Source organism: Panthera pardus, unplaced genomic scaffold (genome assembly GCF_024362965.1).
Source record: "Panthera pardus isolate Hobbes unplaced genomic scaffold, ASM2436296v1 HiC_scaffold_6, whole genome shotgun sequence".
Taxonomy (NCBI): domain Eukaryota; kingdom Metazoa; phylum Chordata; class Mammalia; order Carnivora; family Felidae; genus Panthera; species Panthera pardus.
Window position 1 is genome coordinate 57808788 of NW_026526991.1, and position 18475 is coordinate 57827262.

The following is an 18475-nucleotide window of genomic DNA, read 5'->3' on the forward strand; positions in this document are numbered from 1 at the left end:
TTTCCCCTCAGCCTCTCACCTCACTCCTACCCTCACTTTCAAATTCCTTTCTTCTAGAAGATGATCTAACCCTGCCAATACCCAGCAAAAGCCTTTAGATTAAAGGATACGGCCTCTAACCAAGAACTCCCACTTTGGTCCTCCATTCTAATCAAATCATTCAAAAGCAAAGTCTTATGCATCAAAGGCAAAGATAGACCTTTCAGGGTTACTTATAAGAGCAAAAACAAACTACCCAAAACAAAGAAAACTAGAGGCCTTGCAGTAAGCAAGTGGTTAAATAGGTTTTGAATAAATAAATAAATAAATAAATAAATAAATAAATAAATATGTTTTGAGAAATGGACTTTTAAAATGCTTTTACAAAAAAGATTTTTAATGAAAAAATACTTTTATGAAGAATTGTTAACAAGGTAGGAAATTGCTCCTTATAGAATATGGAATGAGGAAATCAGACGCAAAGTTACACACATAGTGCATCTCAACTGCATGCTCTATGTATGAAGAAAAGCAAAATGTTGGTAGTGTTATTTCTGAATGGTGTGATGATGGGAGACTTAAATCTTCTATTTATTTTTATTTATCTTCCAAATTTTTTTAATGTTTAATTATTTTTGAGAGAGAGAGAGGCGGGGGGGGGGGGGTGGGCAGAGAGAGAGGGAGACACAGAATCCGAAGCAGGCTCCAGGCTCTGAGCTGTCAGCACAGAGCCCGATACTCGAACTCACGAACCGTGAGATCACGACCTGAGCCAAGTTGGATGCTCAACCGACTGAGCCACCCAGGCACCCCTAATTTTTTTAATAATATGGGTAACATACAGTGTTATGTTAGTTTCAGATATATGATACAGCAATTCAACAATTCTAAATGTTAGTCACTGCTATCTTCCACATTTGCAGTAATGAGTGAGCATTTGTCCCTTTTAAAATAAGAAAATATATATATGGGGCACCTGGGTGGCTCAATCAGTTAAGTGTCCGACTTTGGCTCAGGCCATGATCTCACGGTTCGTGGGTTCGAGTCCCGTGTCGGACTCTGTGCTGACAGCTCAGAGCCTGGAGCCTGCTTCGGATTCTGTGTCTCCCTCTCTCTCTGCCCCTCCCCCACTCACGCTCTGTCTACCCTTTCTCTCAAAAATAAACATTAAAAAAAAATTAATAAAAAAAATTTTTAAAAGGCAGTAGAAGCTAATTCCTTAATCCCTCACTTTTCATCCCCCTGGCCTCCCCTCTGTGCCTTGGATGTCCTCACCTTGTCATCGAGCTGCTTATAGAGGCGGCGGATCTCCTCCTCGTATTTCTGCCTCTCCTCAGGCGCGATGCGCACCACGATGGACGAGTTGTCATTCACGGGGGTCTCCTCACAGAGCTCAGCTCCCAGGGCTGCGTCGTCCCCAGCCAGGCGCTCTGTCTCAGGCACGTTCTCTCCTGGCCAAGGGGCAGAACAAGGTGAGGGACAGGAGGAGACAGAGCTGTATCCAGGAGTCCTTCCTCCCTCGCTCCTCAACGCCAAGACCTCCGGGCAGGTCTCCAACTCTGTTGCCAAGTGCACCTTCAACCTTTGCTGGGGGGTGGGGTGCTGGAGATCAGCCCCCTCTCCCCTTCCCTCATGACCACTCTACTGCACGCCTCCAGAAACACAACCCTCCTGGGAGGTTCGCCTGTCCTTAAGCACCACCCCAGACAGGGCCCCTCTGGTCCCCCAAGCCTCCTCCTCCCACAGTCTCTTGCGCCCACTGGAACCCTCTCTAACCGCTGCGCCACCGGCTCAGCTCAGCCTCCAGCTTTGCGATCGTCTCTTTCTGAGCTTTTGTCTTCTCTTTCTCCTTCTCATATTTCTTCTTCCACTGCTCAGCAGTCAACTCCAGATTCACCGAGGCAGTGTTCTTAATGGTCTTTGCCCTGGGTGAGGAGAACGAGGAGATGAGACCTCCACGAAGGCTTACGTGATCCTGAGGGGTGAGTGCAGCAGGGGCTGGCATAGGGACGAGGGACTCTGCCACTGACCGCTGCCCAAACATCAGGGTCGACTTGGTCTCCGCATCGTTGTAGCTGGACGGTGAGCAGCAGATGAACATAGTTGTCCGGCAGTTTCCTCCCAGAGAGTCCTGGAGGATCCGTGTCATTTTGCTGTCACGATAGGGAACGTAGCTTTTCTGGGGGAAGGGGGGAGATTATGAATCAGGACAATACTCAACAAGGGAATCAGAAAGGACAGTGGTGCTGACTAAGGATCGCACACCCCATGAACTGGGCGTGATGAGATAGCAGCGGCAGCAGGAGGAGAAGCTGGAAGACGGGGTGCAGCCTGCAGAACAAGGGGGCCTGAGGAACACTCACTGTGCCCTCAGCCAGCGCGGAGATGACGTTCCCGAGGGCTGACAGTGACTTGTTGATATTTTTTGCTTCATCCAACACGGCTCCCTCTGCTCCGGTCTTGCTGACCTACCAGAGAATTAAGGGATGAGTGTGTCATAAGCACTGCAGAGGGAGAGGACTCTCATGGCCTCTTCTCCATGTAGGGAGATTCAGTCCAAGAGGGGCAGGGGCAGGGAAAGAGAACAGAAAAGGCCCTTCCTCTGTTACCCTAAACTCTCTTGCCAAAAGCTACCCACATATTAAACGAAATGTCCAGAAAAGGCAAATGCACAGAAAAAAAAAAGTAGATTAGTGGTTGCTAGGGGCTGGGGGAAGGAAGCATAAGGAGTGACGGCTAACAGGTGATGAAAATGGTCTAGAACTAATGGTGATGGGTGCACAACCTTCCAAATATCCTAAAACCCACTGAACTGTATACTTCAGAATGGTAAACTTTATGGTATGCGCATTATATCTCAACTAAAAAGTTATTTTGATTGAAAAAAAAAAGCTCCCCCCGACCTCCTTGCCTACCCACCCCACCCCCAGGCCCCCAACCTTCTCGCTCCCCGCCAGGTCCACTAGATACAGCTTCCCACTGAGCTTCTGCTCGGTCTCCATGTTCTCCTGCTTGATGTTGATGAGGAAGATGCTGTGGCTCCGAGAGCTGTGTTCGTTCATGTCTGCAGGACCAAGGGAGGAGCAGTCCCTGTACTAATGCCTGTGGAGCCAAAGCACTCAGCCCCCAGCTTCCACTGACCGCTGGCCCACCCAGAGAGAGGGAGCCGGTCAGGACTAGCCCTGCCCCAGCGTCTCCCAGGCAGCTGGGTTGCACACACAAGGGCAGCCTCTTCTTGCAGAGGATACAGTCTTCCCTCGCTTACTTCCAGTCCCTCAGCCCCAGAGGACGCAGACAAGCAGCAGACTCCCAGACTTGAGAGCCCCTTGTATCCCCACTCACTGGTGACAGCCACGTGACGATTTGATTTCCCCTCATCAATCACATCTAAAATCTCCTCTGGGCTGGACACAAAGCGTTCAGTACAACCCTGCGGGGGCGGGGAGGGCAAATGGACAGCAACCTGTGAATGTTGATCTGCAAATTAAATTACCTACACACTGCCCACGTGACCTTTCAAGACTGTCTTTTCCGAGCCCTCGGACTCTCCCTGGTCCCTGAGCACATCTCACTCCTCCAAGCTATCTGCCCTCCAACTTCTGGGTCTCTGGTCTATCTTCTTCCCGCAACCCCACTGGTCAATACACCCACCCAGGTGCCCCTGTCCCCACTCTTACCTTGACGAATGGCACCCGATTCTTGTCCTCATGCACAGATAGATTTGTCTTGGTCACTGAATCAAGACAATGCAGGGTAGGCAAGGTTAGCATTTCCATCCCCAACCCCACACCCTGTAGTCTGCTGACACAGTGGTTTCTTCTATGTGCAAAAGAGGAGAAAGACTTCCCCATGAAGCTTAACGTCCCTGCATACACTGAAAACTCAGTTTCTCCTCCTCCAGGATTCTAGCCTCAAGGTTCCAGCTGGTCTCAGGCTGTTTCTATGCTCTGGGTGAGCAGGCTCACCTTGCGTGTCTAAGCTCATCTTCTGACCCTTTGCTTTTGGAAATTCTGGTTAGTGGAGGCAAGGAACATAGGTATGAGTGTGTGTGCCCTCTCTTGCCAAACAGCACGCAATCCCAAGAGCAATGTGACCTTTCTTTTCTTTGCCCTCCTCACACCCCCACCCACTCAACGGGATTAAACACCACTCACCATCCAGAAGGTCACGAATTTTGTCCAGGTAAATCTCAAAGTAAGAAACCTGGTTAGGGAGAAAGTGAAGAGGGCCTATCTTAAATCCGATACAAGAATCTCAAGTGAATGTGACTCACTCAAACGGTGGTAGTAGGAGCGAAAGGGCAGAAGAGAATATCTTAGCAGAGAAGAAGAGCTGAGGTGACTAGAGCAGGAAAATAAGCTGGGGCTCCCAGGTTCTCAGTGGGTTCATGTTACATCTTCCCCTCCCAGGCCCCATCTGAGGATGCCCAACTGTCATGCTGTGATCACCTTGATGTGGAACTCAAGGTTTTCATCCATGGAGTAAATGTGGTTAAAGATGTCTCGGGCAATTCGAGGAATGATTCCCATCAGCTGAGGGTCATGCAGCTTTCCCTGGGGAGGAAGCATATTCCAGAATGAGGTTGGGACTCAGAAAGAACGAGACAACTCAAGAATGCAGATGAACACAAAGGTAATAGCTGATAAGAAGACCATCTTAAGGTAGGAGGCAGTCACTGCCATGTCTACCTTTTTAGTGGAACAAGGAGAGAACTGAGTAGCCCTTTCAACTCTTATTGTAGCTGCTTTTCCAGATGAAAAGGAAAAAAACTGGAATAGTGGAAAGGATGGAAAACCGCAGCAGGCTGGAGGGATTTCACTAAACTTCCACAACAGTAATGCTCCTCACTTCGTCCTCCAGATCAAGCAAGCTTGATTCCAAGATCTTGCCCCACACTGAGATTCCTTGGCTTCTCATTATCACTCCCCACTCTTCACCTCTCATGAAAGTCAGAACCCTCACCTCCATGGTATGTGTTTTCCCTGAGGATGTCTGTCCATAAGCAAAAATGGTGCCATTGTAGCCAGCAAGGACATCTGGAAGAAATGGCAGAGAAAGAGCACCGGTGGAAAGAAGTGGGGTAGGGAATGGGAACCTGAAAACATACATTCTAAAAATATATCCATTACCTTTAACAATCTGCATGGCGCATGCATGATAAACTTGCTCCTGGGTCGTGTTTGGAGGGAACACCCGGTCAAAGACATATGGCTTCCCCTAGAATGGAAGTAAAACATGGCAGACATCAGCAGGCAGGGTGTGAGGGAGAAGAAATACTGCAGCCCCCTTTCATTAGTCTGCAAAGGCACCTGTCTTTCAACCATCCATATCCATGGATGATTTGGGGGGATGAGGGAAACTAGAGAAAGAGGAGCAAAAGTTAGTACTGACACCAGGAGTTGTGCCCATGCACTACTGAGTGTCATTGAGAAGTGTCATACCATGAATTCGTGTGAGGGGATCTTAGTTTTCATGTGACGATTTAGTACGCTATCACTCCAGGCCCCTCCCTGGGAAACCAAATGGGAAAAGACAATAGGGCCACAGGCTGTGGAGAGTGAAGAACAATTCATTAACACTAAAAATCTACCTCTAGCTTTAAAAATATCTTCCTCAATAGATCCACATGTCTTGATATGGAAGGATCTTCGAGATGCGTTAAGTGAAACACGGAAAGTTAGGGACATATGTATAGTATGTTTCCTATTGCGTAAATGAAATATACATATACCACAGCTACTGAGCTGTTGTGCAAACACTAATGCAAGCTCTCTCTCTCGGTGAAAGAAATATATGAAATCAGAAACATGGGTCTCCTTTTAAGGAATCAACTTTAAGTAAAGAGAAACTATGAAGCAATTCACTGACTTGCAAGTACTTAATTCGGTTTATATGTTACAAATCATGTATGCTGATAAGAATGCTAAAGATACAGGGGTGCCTGGGTGGCTCAGTCAGTTGAATGTCTGACTCTTGGTTTTGTTTTGGGTCATGATCTCATGGTCATGGGATCAAGCCCCACATTGGCCTCTATACTCAGTATGAGCCTGCTTGAGATTCTCTCTTCCTCTGACCCTCTCCCCAACTCATGCTCACACTCTCCCTCTTTTTCTAAAAAAAAAAAGAAAAAGAATGCTAAAGATACAAAATATTTAAACCTGGGGAGCCAAACCAAGTATGTATTCACTATCCAATCATACTAAAGATCTCTGGTAATATTAAATGAGACAATGTTTGTTCTCCACCACAAGTGACAAATTTCTGTCATGTTTCCCTGCCATTCAGTTTAAAGAAACTATGACTGGGGCACTTGCATGATTCAGTCAGTAAAGCGTCCGACATAGGCTCAGGTCATGATCTCGCAGTTCGTGAGTTCGAGCCCCACGTCGGGTTCTGTGCTGACAGCTCAGAGCCTGGAGCCTGCTTCAGATTCTATGTCTCCCTCTATCTGCCCCTCCCCAACGTGTGCTCTCTGTCTCTCTCTTTGTCTCAAAAATAAATAAAAATCGGAAAAAAAAGAGAGAGAGAGACTATGACTGGGGCACCTGGGTGGCTCAGTTAAGCGTCCAACTTCGGCTCAGGTCATGATCTTACTGTTTGTGGGGTTGAGCCTTGTGTTGGACTCTGTGCTGACAGCTCAGAGCCCTGAGCCTGCTTCAGATTCTGGGTGTGTGTCTCTCTCTCTGCCCCTCCCCCACTTGCACTCAGTCTCTCTCTCAAAAATAAATAAAGCATTTAAAAAAGAGAGACTATGACTTAGTTGTCAAATTGTTTTACTACAGAGCCCATCTTTATCCAACTGAAATGTAGAACTCTAGGTCTACGGTCACCAGAGTTTGGGAGACATGTCTTAACTAATCAAGGAAAAGTCATAAAACTTGGCCAGAGCTGGATATGGTGGTGCTGGGAATATTCGCACTATTCCATCTATATGTAGAATTGTTTTTTAGAAGGAATTATACAAAAATATTGGCCGTGGTTACTATGGAGAGAGACAAGTCTTTTATTTTTCATTTTGTATCCTGGGCAGAGAGAGAGGAAGAGAGAGGATCTCAGGCAGGCTCTGCACCATCAGCACAGAGCCTGACGTGAGGCTCAAACCCCCAAAGGGCAAGATCATGAGCCACCTGGGTGGCTCATTAATCCACTGAGCCACCCAGGTGCCCCGAATTCTGTTAAATATTTAAATGTCCATACTGTTTGTACTCTATATCAGTGATTCCAGTGCTAGGAATTCATCTTACAACACTTACTTAAGCACTTAAAGATTTCTGTAGAAGGATGTTCAGTGCAGCAGCTTGTATTAAAGTAAAACTAGAAACAATTCAAACATCCATCAACAAGATGTTGGCTATGGTAACTCCATGTTCCACCCCCATTAAAATGACTGAGGTTGGTTTACATATATTGACATGTCCAAGCTCGATAAAGTGAAAAATAAAAACAGTATGTGTAATGTGATTATACTTTTTAAAAAGCATATGGACAGAATTGTCTTAGAAAAAAGACATGGAGGGACTATATACAGAACTGCTAACGGTGGGTATCACTGGAGAGCAGAATAACAGGAACTTATGCTTTCAACATTTTTTCTGTGATATTTAAATGTTTTACAGTGACAACATATTGCTTTTAAACTAAAAATGTAAATTATTACAGGGCACCTGGTCCATTGGTTAGTCTGTGCTGACAGCTCAGAGCCTGGAGCTTGCTTGGGATTGTCTCTCTCTCTCTCTCTCTCTCTCTCTCTCTCTCTCTCTGCCCCTCCCCTGCTCATGGTCTGTCTCTCTTCTCTCTTCTCTCTCTCTCTCTCTCAAAAATAAACACTAACAAAAATTTTTAATGTAAAATATTAAAGAAGATGGTAGAGAAAATGTGTAATGACAAGACTGCACAAAGTACTGTTAACCAAGAAAGTAGTTTTTAAAATAGTATGCAGTATAGGGGCGCCTGGGTGGCTCAGTCAGTTAAGCATCGACTTCGGCTCGGGTCATGATCTCACGGTTTGTGAGTTCGAGCCCCGCGTCAGGCCCTGTGCTGTCAGCTCGGAGCCTGGAGCCTGCTTCGGATTCTGTGTCTCCCTCTCTCTCTGGCTTTCCCCCCTCACACTCTGTCTCTCTCCGTCTCAAAAATACATTTAAAAAAACCCCAAAACATTAACTAAAAATTTTTTTTAAATAATATGCAGTATAAAAAGCAAAAAGAAAAGTATGTAAAGGATGAGTCCCTTTCTGTAAAAAAAAAAAAAAAATGTATATGTATGTATGTATACCTTGCTTAGAAAAGCATGTTAATAGTGGTTATCCTTGGACAGTGGAATTTTAGGAGTTTCCACTTCCTTCCGAAAATGAAGGGCACCTGTCCGGCTCAGTTGGGAGAGCATGCAACTCTTGATCTCAGGGTCATGAGTTCGAGCCTCGCTTTGGGTGCAAACATTACATTCTTTTACAAAAAAAAATTTTTTAATGTTTATTTTTGAGAGAGAGAGGGAGAGGACAGAGCGTGAATGGGGAAGGGGCAGAGAGAGAGAGGGAGACACAGAATCCAAAGCAGGCTCCAGGCTCTGAGCTGTCAGCACAGAGCCTGACGTGGGGCTTGAACTCACAAACTGAGATCATGACTTGAGCCAAAGTCGGCTGCTTAACTGACTGAGTCATCCAGGTGTCCCTGTAAACATTGCTTTCTAAAATGAAAATACATAATTTTTTAAAGTTTATTTTCTTTGTTTTGAGAAAGAAAGAGAGAAAGCATGAGCAGGAGAGGGGCAGAAAGAGAGAAGAGAGAGAATCCCAAGAGCCGTTAGCTTAACCGCATGAGCCACCTGGGTGCCCCCAAGATACATAATTTTTAAATAAGAAAATCTTAAGTTTTTCAAACAAAGATATTAATATTCTTACTACATAAAGAACTCTCATAAATCAGTAACAAAAAGATAAAACTCAACAGAAAAAATGGACAAGCGCTATGTACTAACAACAGAAAATTATATACAAATGTTCAATGTTTTCTTCTTCTTCTTCTTCTTTTAATGTTTATTTATTTTTGGGAGAGAGAGAGAGAGAGCACGCGCATGACTATGGGAGGGGCAGAGAGAGAGGGAGACACAGAATCTGAAGCAGGGTCCAGGCTCTGAGCTGTCAGCACAGAGCCCAACCCCAGGCTCAAACTCACAAACCATGAGATCATGACCTGAGCCAAAGTCAGAGGCTTAACTGACTGAGCTACCCAGGCACTCCAAATGTTCACTGTTTTCAAACTAAAACAGTAACATCGTTACTCACTTATCAAATTGAAAAACACAAACTTAATTATAATACCCAGTGTAGGTGAGGGTTCAAGGAAGTATCATTTCCACACAATGGGTACCTTTATCTTTTTCTGGTAAGACAGTATGTCCATTCAATTTTTATGGGGCAATTCAGAAATACATAATCAAAATCCTTGAATTATGCATATCCATTGACTCAGATGTTCTACTTCTAAGAATTCATGCTATGAAAATATTTGTAGCAAATATGTAGCTACAAGAATGTTTATTATCATGGGGTGCCTGGGGGTGGCTCAGTTGGTTAAGTGTTCAAATTTGGCTGGCATCATGATCTCATAGTTCGTGGGTTTCAGCCCTGCATGGGTCTCTGTGCTGACAGCTCAGAGCCTGGAACCTGCTTTGGATTGTGTCTCCCTCTCTCTCTGCTCCTCCCCCCATGCTCTCTCTCTCTCTCTCGCTCTCTCTCTCTCTCTCTCAAAAATAAATAAAATGTTAAAAAAATGAAAAGAAAAGAATAAGTTGTTTTAAGAAGAATGTTTATTATCACACTGTTTATAATAACAAGAAATTGAAAACAACTAAAGGGGAATAACATTTTAGGGGACTTGGTTGATTAAATTATGGCATGTGCATATTTTTATCCTTTGCTGCTATTTAAAATGATGTCATAATAGAACATCAATAAATTTCAAAAATGTGTTAGTAAAAGAACAAAATAGCACATACTGTATTATTCCCTTTGTATGATGTTCAAGAAAGGACAAAACTTAGCTAGTGATAGAAGTCAAAATAGCAGATGCCTGGGGGTGATATTGACAGGAGGGGGCTAGAGAGAACTTTGAGGAGTGATAGAAATACTCTAGTTTTCAATCTGGGTAGTGGTTACATGGGTGTCAAAATATGTTATAAAATTCATCAAACCGCTTAAGATTTGTGCACTCACTGAATGTAAATTATATACCTCTTATAAAATACGACATCATAAAATGGCGTTATTATAGTGGTTCTTAAAAATGAATTGATACACAACCTCATTATTAAGATAAATGCATATTAAGACTATGAAATACCACTTTAACCTATCAAAGTGGCCAAAGCATTGCACTGGAGAAGGCATATATAAGCTGGAGCCGACTCTGTGAGAGGCAATTTAGAACCAGTTCTTAAATTTTTAAGTGCATATATATACTTTAAGACCTCAACTTCCAAAAATGTATTCTATATAGACATACTGCACATATGCAATATGTATACACACACACACACACACACACACACACACACACACACACACACACAAGATCATTTAATTGTTTGCAGTAGCAAGTTAATAGGATAACCCTAAAAGTCTACCAATAAGGAGCTGGTTAAGTAAATTATGGCATATCCCTACAACAAATTATAAAGTTGTTAAAAAGAATGAGATGTATCTTTATGTGCTGATAAGGAAGACTCCTAGACTCGTTGTTAAGTGGAAAAAAAAAAAGTAAGGTACAGAACAGTATGTATACTATGCTTCCATTCTTGTTAAAAAAAAAAAACAAACAAGTACATGCACGGGCACCTGGCTGGCTCAGTCAGTACAGCATGTGACTTTTGATCTCAGGGTTGTGAGTTTGAGCCCCACATTGGGTGTGAGATTACTTAAATAAAAAAATTTTTAAAACGTATACGCACGTATATATGCCTTTGCTTATAAATGTATAGTATGTTTTTAGAAGGATCCATAAGAAACTGGTAATCAAAGGCAAACTGGTTGTCTCTTGAAAGGGGAACAGGGTGGCTAGAAAACAGAGGTAGGAAGGAGACTTACTTTCCATTGTATACTTCTTTATATCATTTGAATTTTATCACTTGTGCATGTTAAGACTCATGCAAAAAATTAAACATTTAAAAACATAAATAAAATTATGTAAAATATTTAATGATAGTAAAGTAGTAATCATAGTAATCATAGTATTGCATATAATACTATGCAAAAGAATATATAGTTTATGATACACTTTTATTAAAATTAATATATGCATATATGCAGCAAAAACTCACTGGAAATAAATACATTAAATTGTTAACAGTGTTTTTCTTGGGGTGGTGGGATTTTGAGTGATTTTGAGTTTCTTGCATGTGTTTCTCTTTGTTTTTAATTTTGTCAACAATTAAAATATGTTAGTGTTGCAATCAGACTATGTTTAATATTATTCAAGAAAAATCTACCTTAATTCTTTTTTTTAAGGTTTGAGTGAGTTTATGGATTATTCATAGGACTTTTGTGAATTTTTCATCCTTTTTATCCAAATGGTTCATCATTACACTTCCTTACAAAGAATAAAATCCTTATTACATATAAGAAAATCATACAGTGTTAAACAGATTTAAAGTGGCATTGATACTTGTCCTCCTCAGTAATACCTTTCTTTTTAAATTAAATTAAAAAATTTTTTGCGTTGAAAATTGATTCTTGAATTGTAATCTAACTCAGTGTTTCTCCCATCCAGCAGCCGAGAAACAGAGACAAACATGTCTATCTCAAGCCAATGACTCTTGCCTCTTCTCCACCAATGATGGCTATCTATGCGTCTTGAAACCAGGAATGCAGCCAAAGGGGGTTAAGTAGAACTCTGGAGCCAACTTTGCCCCTCCCTTCTTCCCTTCTGGGAAAATGGGTACCAACTCTCTCCCTCCTTTCCCTTTGTCTCATCCTCTCACTTAAAGGATTCTACAGGAGGCTATGCATGCATTAAAATGGAGGGCGCTCTCCAAGTGCTGAAGGCAATTATTGCCTGAGAACCCCTTTTCTTAGCCTAGGCCAAGAAGAAGGAAGAGACCACAGAGAGTAAAAAGGGTGGTGTTCTCCGTACTGTGAGACTAAAAGGTATCCAAGAACTAAAAATAGGTCCACTTAGGAAACTCATAAGCAGGGAAAGCCATAGACACAGATTATAATTTCAGGGTTTCTGGAAAGGCCTGCTATCTCTTCCTTACTCTTGGCTAGGCCCTTAAATTCCAAGTTTAGTTCATTATTTTATCTTAAGATTTTTATTTCTGTTAAATTGTTGATTTGTTTTAAATTTTCTATTGATTAAACTCAAGATGAATTTGTTTGTCAGCTATTTTTATGCAAATAACTAGACCAGTGGTTTTCTACTTATTTTGCCTCTAGACTACTCACATGGGAAACATCACCATTATTTATGTCTTTTCATGACACACAATTACTTTGAGTCAGACTATAGTATGTTGTGGGAAGTTTCTTATCAGAATCTGGGGGAGTGAGTATAGTTAGCAAAAGCCATTTCTTTCTTCCTTCCTTCCTTCCTTCCTTCCTTCCTTCCTTCCTTCCTTCCTTCCTTTTTTAGCCATTTCTGATGCCTCCTCTCAGGCTTCTGCCCAGACCACTCCACAGCCTGGATCACCACATAGACCAAGAGTTTCTTGAAGGCAGGGATTCCCTGTAAAGCCCCAACATCGAGCCCAGTCCTTGGCCCACAGGATGTTCTTCATAAATATTTGTCAAGTAAATACAGATATTGATGGAGTAAGAGTGTAAAAAGATACTAGAGACCTGGATGTTTGGATAAAACAACTAGTAAGAAGCGGAAATGTTAACTACTTCCCAATGTGTCAAAGGCTAGCTTGTGGGGAGACAACATGTATACAATTATAACAACATCTAACTCTTATCAGGAGTTTATTATGTGTCTGTCACTGTGCTAAGCAATATGCATTATCTCATTTATTTTTTTTTAATTTTTTTTAACGTTTATTTATTTTTGAGACAGAGAGAGACAGAGCATGAACAGGGGAGGGTCAGAGAGAGGGAGACACAGAATCCGAAACAGGCTCCAGGCTCTGAGCTGTCAGCACAGAGCCAGACGCGGGGCTCAAACTCACGGACTGCGAGATCATGACCTGAGCCGAAGTCGGCCGCTTAACCGACTGAGCCACCCAGGCGCCCCAAGCATTATCTCATTTAATGTTCACAGCAATCCTAAAAGATATGTACTGTTATTATTCCATTTTATAGATGTGGGAACTGAGTTTCAGAGAAGTAAGGTAGCTTGCCTACAGTCACACAACTGAGAAATGGTAGGGCATGGTCTCAAACCCAAGCAATCTGAATCCAGACCCCCAGTGCCATACTGATCCAAAAACTTGGGGCGCCTGGGTGGCTCAGTCGGTTAAGCATCCAACTTGGGCTCAGGTCATGATCTCACAGTTGGTGAGTTTGAGTTTGAGCCCAGAGTCAGACTCTGTGCTGGACAGCTCAGAGCCTGGAGCTTGCTTTGGATTCTGTGTCTCCCTCTCTCTTGTGCCCTTCCTTGGCTTGTGTTCTCATTCTCTCTCTCTCTCTCTCTCTCTCTCTCTCCCTCTCTTTCTCAAAATTTCAAAAACTGAAGTGCCTGAACACTGAGCACTGCATCAGATCCTTATCATGGCTTTCCTTTCCCCTTCGCCACATGCCACACACCCCCCTCCCCATTTGGACATTTCTCCAAATGTTTCCAGACTCTAGATGTTTCATCACTCCTTTTTTCCAACCTCAACCCCATCTTCAGAAATATGTGATTCTCTCACCCATCCTCTCTCAGGAACCCTCCCTCACCATGACAGCATCAGAGACTGGAAGATTTATTTCATTAGAAACACTCAGGGAGACTCTCCACCTTTGAGGAATGCCCCTGAGATCCACTCCCCTACCCACAGCAATCTAAGCACTCCTCACAACCTTCTCCAGAGAGCCCACCTTCAGAGTCCCTCAGCCCAGGGCTCTGTTCTCCCCACCCCACACCTCCTTGTTGTTGCCTACTCCATTTGTGTCTCTTGGCACCTTTCAGTAGTTTTCCATTATGTGAGCTGACTAAAGCTAATGGAGGGCCTAAGATCAGGGGTCCCAAGATGACCAACCTTTTCAACCCTCAGTAAAGCACTTGGTAAAGGCTGGACTTCTGAGCACCAGGCCTGATTTCCATGGTGACACCCCTGGGGATTGTTGCCATGGTAATGCTGGAGAGACACTGGCCATGGTGAACATTACCTCTCCTCTCTATTTTCCTTTATGAGACTCCCCCAAAGCTAAAGGGAGACCTGCTCCCCCTCTTCAGATATCAAAGGAATCCTAGGCCACCCCAAACAATACTGACTCTTATCCAATAACCCATCAGGTCCCAACCTAGCTTTTCCAAACAAGGTACTTGATGGTCCTGGATTTTTGCCTGCTTTCCTAAATGAAGTACTTGATAGTTCTGGATTTTGCCTGCCTACTAACCCATTAGGAGACCTGAGGGAGGAAATATTGTGGACACTTGAATGAATGAGGGAGAGAGCAACAGGGGGAGGGAGGGAGAGTGCATTGTCTTCTCTTACTGTCATCCCTCCCATGTCTGGTATAGAGGCAACAACAGCCCAGACAGCAGGCACCAGGATACTTTGTCCACCAAGACCAAAGCAGAGAAACACTTAAATGGGTCCAGTGAAAAAGTCACACTGGATTCTGAGTGACACAGAGAGCAAAACAAGGTACACAGCACACAGACAGTGACCCAGACACCCTTCTACTATGACTCAGGCCATTAACTTTGGCTAAGTCCCATCCCCCAGATTGCTAGGAGAAGTCAGGGGAATGGGGAAGGGATAGGGCTGAAAGAGCTATCTTTCTAGCTTATTTGCCAAGCAGAAAAAGCCCACAAACACTAGGGACTCTGAAGCCCAGAGCTAGCCGCAGTGCCGCAGAGGCAGAGAGGAGAGCCATTAGAGAAAGGAGCAGGGACTGGGTTTGGAGAGATTATTGTCTCCCCCTTCACTCTTCCCTCACCTTCCTGAAGCAGCTTCCTCCATTAATTCCTCAGATGCTGGGCCCCAAAGGGAGACCGAGGAAGAAAGAGGAAAGTGGGTAGGGGATTTACTCCCCTTGGTGGGACTCAAGGGTCACCTCAGAATCCCTTCGCCTATAGCCCTCCTCCTCCCAAATGAGCAAGGAACAGTCAGCTTGGGAAGGCAAGCTCCAAGGACGCTGCCTGAGACAAAATGGCCCCCCAGCAGCATCTATCTCGGCCAGAGAGATTGACAGGAAGGGCTTGGGCAACGGAATATACACAGTGAGACAAAGGTGCAGCCCTGTAAATATCAGGCAAAACAGACAGGGAAGGACCAGCTGTGGAACTAAGATAGAATCTGAATTGGCAGGGGGCCCTGGGCCTCTCTTCATCTCTCCCCCTTCTCCACCTTCTACTGTGTCTTTCCTGTTTAGCAAATTGGACAGATCAATACCACCGCTCCTTCTCCCAACATCACCCCATGCCCCATGCCCACCACACTGGGATGGCCTGAGAGCCTAAAGGAGTTTTTCAGACTTACCTGAAAAAAATAAAGCAAGGAAACTAGGCTTCACAGTAGAAGCCTTTTGTGGATGGGCTCTCCCATGACCACCTCCCTCTTGTTTCTCAGCCTTCATACCTCAGGGGACCATCAAGCTCTAACTCTCACAGCTAATGCTTGCTGTCCAGACTACTTGGAGAGGATCCCCCAGGCTGGTCATGTTAGCCTGGCCAGACAGACCAGACTGTAAAGCCTAAGGCCCTTGAGGCAAAGAAAGACAAGAGCCCTCTGTATGTGGTGAACACACACATATGTAACCACACACGCAAGGCAGAGGCACCCATTTGAGTTCAGTTGGTGACAGCTCAGCATGGTGACAGACTGGGGTCCTTGGGGACGGGACATACAAGCAGGCTCTTCTTAAAACATGTTTATTCAAAGTCCCATTCTCACTGATTCAAAAGGCTCATGCTCCCTCCCCATCTTTCCTTAATTCCTTTAATAAGCATGCCTTGTGCCAAGCACTGTGGACCAAAGATATATAAACAGTGCTCCTGACCTTGACAGCAGTCCTCATATGTGCCCCTCCCTTCTCCAATTAGCTGCAGTTTCTTGGCCCAGCACCCCTCAAAGCCTTACAGGACTCGGCACCCAGATCCTTTCACTCCATAGCCTGACATCCCTACCAACCTCGGAAAGGAGGGGTGGGTGAAGAATTCCCTAGGAATTCCCTTTAGGCCATCACAGATAAAGGTCCAGAAGAGAAATCCGCAGAGGCAGTGTGATAGGAAAATCTATGAGCTTTGGAGTTACAGATTAAGGTTCAGATCTATGAGTTAACAGTGTGACCTTGAGAAAGTCATTCAACTTCTTTGGGCCTCAATTTCCTCATCTGTAAAATGGAAACATTAATACCTACTTCAGAGTGTTGTTTTGAGGATTAAATAATACACGTCAAGTAACAAACCCACAGGAAACATCAGTCCTCCTTAACAAGATCTCCTCCACGGATAGGGCTGTCATGATGAGGTAGAAGCGACTTGCTACTTTTTTTACTGGATCATCAAGAGAAAGGATGAATAAGCAAGTACCTATTAAGACCTCAGGATTTGGTTATTTTTATTTGTTAGGGGGGACTGGGGTGTCTGAAATCCTCTTCCTACTGTACCTGGGAGGGAAAGGCAGACATTTCCTTAGGACCCCAGAGCCCCCCTCCCCGACTGGGTGTGGCATCAATGTATTCCTCAGAAAACCCTTCATCAGATCTGTGCCCTCCGCCCCAGTCTAGGCTGCAACTACTTCAGGGGCTGACGGAGGGCTTGGTCCTAGAGCCCACTCTCATTTATACCTCCGCCCGCAGAAGCCCTGGACTGCCCACCTGTCATCTAGCCCATCCACTGGTCTACCCCCTCCCTTCCTGGGAGGTGGGGGTAGAGATCCGAGCCAATAACAAAGGGAAGATGTGCTTTCTCTAGGGGAGAGGGAAAACATCAGAAAAACATGGGACCGGCTCTGAGGGGTGCGGACGCTGCAGCGAGCAGCAAAGGGGAGTTGGGTCCCCCGACTGCGAGGAAGTAGCCCCCTCCCACTCTGCGGAGACTTGGCCACCAGCCTGGCCAGGCCACACCCAGTCATCCTGATGCAGGGGAGAGGAGGGGCTGCGGCGGAGGATGGAGGCTGAGCGGCGGGGAGGGGGTGCAGTGACAGCCAGGGGCTAAGACTCGGCGGGGGCGGGGTAGAATCTTCCCAAATTCCCTCCCGGGGCGACACTCACCCCAATAACGACGCTGTCGTCCCCTTGGAAAATTGGGATGAACTTGTCTCCCCGCAGAATCTCGGCCTGGTTCAGGGGCCGAAATCGGCAGAGCACCTTGATGCTGCATTCGTTGTTGGTCTCCGCCATGGTGGTCGCCGGCGACAGGCTGGAGCACTTCTCGGGCAGCAGGGCTGTGCGCGCTCCGGAGGAGGGGGGCTCAGCTGAAGCCGAGGCGGAGGACAGGTGCTCGGTCTCTGGGACCGAGGAAGCAGGTGGGGCGCCCGGGCGAAGGCTGGGGAGCAGGGCCGGGGCGCGCTTGCTCGCTCCTGCGGCACAGGGATGCAGGCGACCTGGGCGTCTGGTCCTCCTCTCGCGGCTCTCTGCCTCTCCGCCCCTCGCGCTGCAGCGCCGCGCTGCGGGCCTGGGCGGGGCGGCGGCGGGCGGGGCTTCCTTCGCGGGGGGCCTCCCGTTCGGCGTCCACCCGAGGGGGCGCCGGTTCTCTCCTCTCGCCTCCTCCCTCACCCCCGAAGCTCCTAGGTAACCTCGCCCTCACCCCTTCCCCACCCAAGTCACTCGCTGCATCCCAGCTCCCCACCTCCCTGGCCTGCCTGTCCCTCCCTCGGAATCCACCCCTCTGGAAGGGATAAGGGGGCTGAGGTGGGCTTGTCGCCTGGGTAGGGAAGAGAGTCAACGGCGCTTGCACCCTTTTTATTCCGGGACATCCTCCTCCCCCACCCCCGCCCCGCCCCTGTCACTGTCCTCTCTCCATATTGAGAGCCTTCTTCTCATTCTCCATCCCCAACCCCCTCACACAAGATTCCCAACCCACTCAATTTTCAAGGGCAGCTGCCTATACCCCTGTGGAGGAGGGTGTCCAGGTCTCATTTTTCAGACAGGGGTGTCAGAGGAGAGGCTAGTCCCAACCCCTTCTACGTCCAAAGGTGCGCTCGTTCCCCACTATACACACCAGGTCCCCGGTGTGAAGGAAAACAAACTCTGGTTCTGGGCTATTAGAATTCAAAAGCAAATAAAATTCTCATTTTTGCCTCATAGGCTGGGGCTGGGCATAAGGTGGGCAGGAGAAGCTTTTGCAAGAGAAAGGGAGTCAGAAAACAATGAAGGAGGGGTAATGATGAGGGTGGGGAAGGCCACAAGGG

The 18475-nt window shown here is 45.7% G+C and overlaps 1 protein-coding gene across 2 annotated transcripts in view; it reads right to left on the reverse strand.

Moving 5' to 3' along the window:
- Positions 1-17784, reverse strand: part of KIF5A (kinesin family member 5A) — a 31092-nt gene extending 13308 nt beyond the window's left edge. Inside the window, exons 1-12 of one of the 2 annotated variants that reach the window (XM_019454903.2) lie at positions 17337-17784; positions 5109-5196; positions 4942-5015; positions 4428-4532; positions 4134-4182; positions 3657-3712; positions 3322-3409; positions 2919-3043; positions 2343-2447; positions 2010-2158; positions 1756-1904; positions 1255-1430 (exon numbers count right to left, since the gene is read on the reverse strand). In XM_019454903.2, the coding sequence (XP_019310448.2) occupies positions 1255-1430; positions 1756-1904; positions 2010-2158; positions 2343-2447; positions 2919-3043; positions 3322-3409; positions 3657-3712; positions 4134-4182; positions 4428-4532; positions 4942-5015; positions 5109-5196; positions 17337-17465 (1293 nt within the window). In that variant the 5' untranslated portion in view covers positions 17466-17784. The remainder of the gene's footprint in view (positions 1-1254; positions 1431-1755; positions 1905-2009; positions 2159-2342; positions 2448-2918; positions 3044-3321; positions 3410-3656; positions 3713-4133; positions 4183-4427; positions 4533-4941; positions 5016-5108; positions 5197-17336) is intronic. The other variant, XM_019454904.2, reaches the window with a different exon arrangement.
- Positions 17785-18475: the final 691 nt, after the last annotated feature.